The 6,000-nt window shown below is 64.0% G+C and overlaps 1 protein-coding gene across 1 annotated transcript in view; it reads right to left on the bottom strand.

Moving 5' to 3' along the window:
- Nucleotides 1-787: 787 nt before the first annotated feature.
- IQCE (IQ motif containing E) overlaps nt 788-6,000 on the bottom strand; it is a 35,021-nt gene continuing 29,808 nt past the window's right edge. Inside the window, exons 20-21 of the mRNA XM_039876372.1 lie at nt 5,068-5,181; nt 788-3,665 (exon numbers count right to left, since the gene is read on the bottom strand). Of these exons, the coding sequence (XP_039732306.1) occupies nt 3,523-3,665; nt 5,068-5,181 (257 nt within the window). The 3' untranslated portion in view covers nt 788-3,522. The remainder of the gene's footprint in view (nt 3,666-5,067; nt 5,182-6,000) is intronic.

Here is a 6,000-nt window from a genome sequence, read left to right as displayed (position 1 = left end):
ATCTGACACATCCTTGTATATTTACATGCTGGTCTACACCTTGCCTCTGGCTCTCCTTTTGCTGAGTGGCGGCCTAAGCTTGGACTTTAGCCCATTCCCCTCTGGCCAGCTCCAGCTGAGACCACTCCAGGTGTCTAGTGTCCCCTGCTCTCCACGGTCACAGACTCCATATGGCCCAGCAGAGCATGAAGTCTTCCAAAGAAGCATTTGCCAGCAGGACATCCGGTAATTGGGCTGCAAAGGGAGGCTCAGGCAAACACTAGGGCCCAAAAACAGGTCACTGCAGGGCTTCTGAAAATCCAACCCGGCTTAGGGCCAGGCAAACAGCCACAGGCAAGCCGAGCCACAGACGCACCTTGTCCTGTGCGATACAACATTGGAAAACAACATTTTCTACAACAGCAAATATGGGATAGAACAGGAAATAGATTTCCTAGAAATCAACTGTTTCTACCCCTGTCATTGGCATCTGTTTGATTCCTGAGTAAATTATTCCTTCCCTGCTCCTAAAACAAAAATTAAATAGAATCTGGGGAAACACACCCACATATCTTCGTTTCTCGATGCTCAAGTCCTCACTCAAGTAAAGAAAGAGAAATTCAAGGGACGAGGTGTCAGGAGATGCTGGCTACAGCCTCTGAGGCCTGCACCACGACCAAGGGAACCGCCAGGAGCCCAGAGGCGCGGGGCCCCGCAGCCGACCAGCCGAGGCGTCTGTGGGGGGAGCCACAATGGCCCTGCCTGGAAGCAACGAACAGTAGCGGGTTCACCGGGAAATCCAGACAAATATGTTGCAAAACTACGTTTATTTACAAAGGCCAACGATGAGCAGCGGGGAAGGCTCGTCCCTCCAACAGGCTCACGTGCGGGCCGTGCGCAGGGCGACCCGAGCGGCCCTCCCTCCTGCGTCTCCCCAGGGTTTCACATTCCAACGCCCAGGCCATTTCCCTGGCTTTACAGATGCTTCCCCGGTGGCGGTCAGCGCCCGCAGCCCTCGGACCGTGGCGGCGAGGCAGGATCCCGGCATCTGTGTGCCAACTCGGAGTGTCCCTGAGTCACCTGGGAGCACACACTGCTTCCGGAACTGCTGGAGGGGTTTGAACGAGCTGCAATCGCCCTAGAGAGACCTCGATTTCGTCCGGACCCTGAGGTGAGCGGGCCTTCTGCAAGGACGCTTCTCCCTCTGGAGGCGCAGCTCAGACGCACTGTCCTGGGCCAGCTGCGCCCGGTGGGTCTGCCCCTTCCTAGCGCCAGGACGAAGACTCCTGGTCTGCGGCCGAGCACAGTCCTCACCCGCTCCGCAGGACACTGAGCAGCCCGTCAGACAGCACGACCAGTGCGTGCGCTCAGGGCCACTCGTCCACCTTAGCGTCCCTCCCTGCCACACGGCCAGGCCAGCAGACCCAGAGCACCCATCCCAGGGCACGGCTTCCACTGCAGGGCCGGGGGAGTCGTGGACGGTGCTGTCCTTTGCCCTCCTCCCGGTAGGGGTGTCTCCCGGCCGTGCACCCCTCTCCAGGGACACACTCCACACGGACGCCCGTAGCCCAGCTCCTGCAGGCCACCGGCCACCCAGTCCGCCCCACAACACACCCTCACATCTGCCCGCGGCTTCCGCTGCAGCCTCCTCCTGCTGGTGACTGGCCAGCCCGTGGCCTGCTGCTCTCTCTCCTCGGCCACGTCCACGCCCGGCGGGTGGACGGGAACCGAAGGCAGCGCTGCCTGAATTCGCCTGTCATTGCTGCACCTTCAGAAACGTGAGAAAAGTCTGTCCCTGGCCCCAAAGCCTGGGGTCTCCCTTGTCCTGAGTGATAGGGACAGAATCCTGTGAAAGTCGACAGCTGGGCCAGGCCAGTCTCCAGGGGTGTCGGGGGGAGTGCCCCAGAAGCCTGCGGGACAGCACCTCCTCTGGACAGCCCAGCCGTCCCCCCGGTCAGGGGCTGGCAGCTCACAAGCTCTCCTTCCCGGGGGGCAACAGGTGTGGTGCTGCCCACCCACCACCACCCAGGCTGTCCCAATCCCACATCTGCCACTGCGAGTTTCCAGCACGAGAGGTGGAGACGGGGTGTGCTCTCACAGAGCTGGCCACCCTCATGACCTCCAACGGCCAGTTACTCTGCTTCTGTTAAGTTCAAGGTAACAGGCAGACCCTGCAGTGAGGTCAGGGCGGAACAAGCCAAGGTCACAGCCCCTTTCCCCTTTCCAGTCTCCCCAGGGACCTCAGTCTACCTGCGAAACCCCGCCCACAAGCTCACCCTGCCTAGGGCTCGCCCACGGCCCCGTCCCCTACCTCACTCCAGCTGGGGGGAGGCACCGGAGCGCAGCATGGGGGCCAGCCCGGCAGGCGCAGTGGGAGGCGGGCCCTCTCCCGTGCTGCTCCCCGGCCCTAGAACCCCAGCCTCAAGTCCCAGGCCCTGCACGCACACCTGGCACCAGGAGTCCTCCCGGGAATGAGGGCAGTGTCTGAAGGCCAGAGCCACAGGGCAGCTGTCCCTGCCAAGGGCACTGCACACCAGACATCGGCTGGAGTACGGCCTGGGGCTCGTCATTTACTGAGGTAGCTTCAGGACTGTTTGCTTATAACAGACCAGCAGGGCCAGACCCAGGAGGGCCCAGGGGGCGGGCACAGGTACATATCCATAAGCTCAGGGGCGTGTCCCCAGAAAACTCAAGTCCATGGGCTCATCTGGCCCTCTCAGTGCCGCCCTTTGGCCAGGCCCCTGCAGGTGCACGGGCCGGGCCTAGACAGCACGCAGAGCCTGCCCTCGACCCCTCCTGAGCAGGCGGGGCGTCCGCACGGTGCTGTGTCTTCCCTCAGCACCCATCACCTGGCTGCCGACAGCGAGCAGTAATGCAAGAATGCCCACGCGGGTGAGGGCGGGAGGGATGGCCCCCACGCGGCCCGGCTGCTTTCCTGGGTTAACTGGCTCCTATGGACCTGTAGGTCTGAGCCCGGCACCCAGAGCAGGATGGGTTGGGTCACCTGGGGACAGACCCAGTGGGTGAAACGAGGCACGGGTTGGCAATGAACTCAGCCAACTTACCAATGAGTCTCGTGGGGGAAAAGGGAAGAAAGGAAACTGCTCTGGCAGCTTAGAGACCAGGCAAAGAGTGGGCCGGCCGGGCCGCCTGGCTCGGTGCTCTCCAGGCCCAGGCGGCCAGTCAGTTGCTGTAAGAGGCGTCTTTGCAGGGCTCCCTGGCTGTCCCCCCAGTTCCGGGCGATGTGTCCGTCTAGCATGAAACCACCTTGAGCCCCGCAGCTGGAGAGGAGGCGGTGGGCGGGCTGCGCGCCCTGCCCCGCAGCCAGCCGCCAGCCACCAGCCGCCAGCCACCAGCCACCAGCCACCAGCCACCAGCCACCAGCCGAGGGCGCGCAGAGTCCCTCACTCCGCCCAACGAGCGACGGAACAGAAAACCCGGCGAAGAAGCTGAGGCGGGAAGTGGGAGGTTCTCGTCCGAACGAGGTGAGGGCCTCTGCAGCTCGGGGCGCTCGGCCCTCCTGACCCGGCCTCCCGCAGAGCGTCACCACGTGAGGCGCGCCGACAGGGACCTGGGGTGGGGGGCGGGTTTCTTCTCGGGGAGAGACGGAGCGATGACGATTTCGTCGGAGTCATCGGAGCTGACATCTTCCGCACGTAGAGGGGGCCCCAAGAGAGGAGACGCGGCTGAAAGGAACCAGAGATGGAGGCGGTCACACCAGCCGCCCGGGCCGGGCCCCGCTTCATGACCGCTGGTCACGGACGCCGTACACGACACCTCTTCACGGGCAGGCAAGCCCAAGGTCACACCCGAAGTGGCGGGGGGCAGACCTTGAGGACCGGATCCGCACCCGCCACAGGGCCCCCCCTGTACCCCTGGCCCCACTCTCCTCCCCGTCTCCCAGCTCAGCTCGGAACACTTGGGCCGCTTCCAAAAAGCAGACACCTGCAAAGGTGAGGGTTTGTGAGCACGAGGGGACCCGTGTCTGAGGCGGGAATCCCTGAGTCGCCCTCACAGCAGCGTCCCAGGGCGCTGGGGCCTGGTGGCGGCCGAGGGTCTGTGCCCGTGGCCACCAGCCTCCTTGGTCGGGGAGGCAGGACCCCACCAAGGCCCAGGCGTGAGCGCTCGAGCGCCCAGCTGCCGGAACCTAGAACCTGCACTAGAATGAGGCACCTAAGCCCAGACAGGGGGTGACCCCGCATGGCCTCCTCGGGGCTGGATGTGGGGAGGGGCAGGTCCCCATCACCCCTGCAGCCCCAGAGCAGGGCCTTACCCCGCCTGCTTCACAAAGCGACAGTGACAAGCGGCCGACCGCGGATGTGAGACAGAAGCGGGGAGGGAGGCAGCCCTGCCGGGGCGGCCGACGCTGCGACGGCATCAGCTTCCGTCTGGAACTTTCGAGAAAACGTTAAAGTGGAACCTTGTGAAATTCAAATCATCGGCTTTCAATGGCATCTTCTGGCTTTTTTTTTCTTTCTTTAAAAGCACTCCCTCAATACATCAGACGAGGGGTGACTGGCACCCTCACGGGGACCAGTTCCCGGGGTGGACACAAGCCGAAGGTGGAATGCGCTTGAGTAACGCCTGTGGACGCCTGTGGGCGGAGGGCGGAGGGCGCCGCTGTGCTTCGAAACCACACACACGATGACCAGGGAGGGCATCGACAGACAACCCGCCCCGATCCAAGAATCTAAAGGTCGCCCAGCCGGGGCCTGATGAGACCGGCATGAAACAGGGTTTTGGAGGAGAACGCGGAGCCAGCAGGGCACCTGCCCTCCGGTTAGTCCCAGAGCGGCTGCTCTGCCCAGCGAGCCTGGCACGCAGAGGTCGTGGGGAGGTATCAAGTTCAGAGCTCGCTGGCTCCCACGGAGCTGGAGGAAGTGGCTGGACCGGACCAATGCCACTTCCTGCGTTTGGACGCGCAGGTGTGATGCGGTGTGAACCCTGGCTTGTGCACGTGCCCCTGGGACCCCCGCTGCCCGGGCCAGTCCCTGCCGGGGGAGGGGCTGCCAGGCCGAGGGCGCTGGCCAGCAGCCCTCCTTCCTGCAGCCTGGCCCCTCGCCGTGGCCGCCAGGGCCCCCCACTCACCAGGGCAGGGCCGCGGGGCTGCCTGCGCCTCCGGCCCCCACGGCTGCGGAGCTTCGTCCTCGGGGGATGGTCCGTCTTCGGTGCCCCCGCTGCTCGCTGCGCTGCCCTCCCTACCTGAAACGACACGCGGGCGCCGAGGCAGCGTCAGACGCGGCGGGACTGGCCACGTGCACCCATCTCCCTGCTCGAGCGCTTTCTGCTTCAGAAAAACCACCGGGCGACCACAGGGCCGTGTGCACAAACATCGAGCTGTGTCGTGCACCTGAAAACGTTATGCGTCAATCATACCTCACAACCCCAGCGACCTGCTTCCCTCTGCAGACCGTCCCCCATCTGCGGTCTGCGGCCCCGCCCCCGCCCCGCCCCCTCCGGTTGCAGCCCTGCGCCCTGAGACCTCGGTACAGAGGCACCCCTTGTGGGAGCGGCACCCCGCACAGCACGTTCACAGGGAGACCGCGAGGCCACATGCCTTGGTCTAATGACGGCCTCGGAGGGCAACGCACTGCCCCTTCACGGTAGCCATCCAAGCAGGCGGCCATCCACGAGGGTCTGGGGGACAATCGCAGAATACTGGATTTGGGGGCCTGGAAGCAACTCTCAAGCGGCCTCCCCGGGTCCCCCACTCGTGGTGAGCAGACGAGGCCCGGGCCCCATATTGGGAGCTGGGCAGGGTCTCTCCCTGACTGCTTACAGGTCTTAATGAAGCAGAAAAGGAAATACAAGTGGTTTTGCTTAGAAAACCAGCCAACCAGAAAAACACTGGCCCAAGGGAGAGAACCGCCCGCCACGGGAGCCGAGAATAAAACCACGGCACACGAGCCGTGCGGCTCCAACTGCGTGGCCTGCAGGCGATGGCGGGGCATGCCGAGGACGCCGCCTGTGCTCTGGGGGTCTCCTGGGGCTCATCTGCTTCCCCTACAAATCCAAGGGGCA

This window comes from Pteropus medius, unplaced genomic scaffold (genome assembly GCF_902729225.1).
Source record: "Pteropus medius unplaced genomic scaffold, Ma_sr-lr_union100, whole genome shotgun sequence".
In the NCBI taxonomy this organism is placed as follows: domain Eukaryota; kingdom Metazoa; phylum Chordata; class Mammalia; order Chiroptera; family Pteropodidae; genus Pteropus; species Pteropus medius.
The sequence above is the reverse complement of the archived record's forward strand: the minus strand, read 5'-3'. Positions and strand labels throughout refer to the sequence as shown.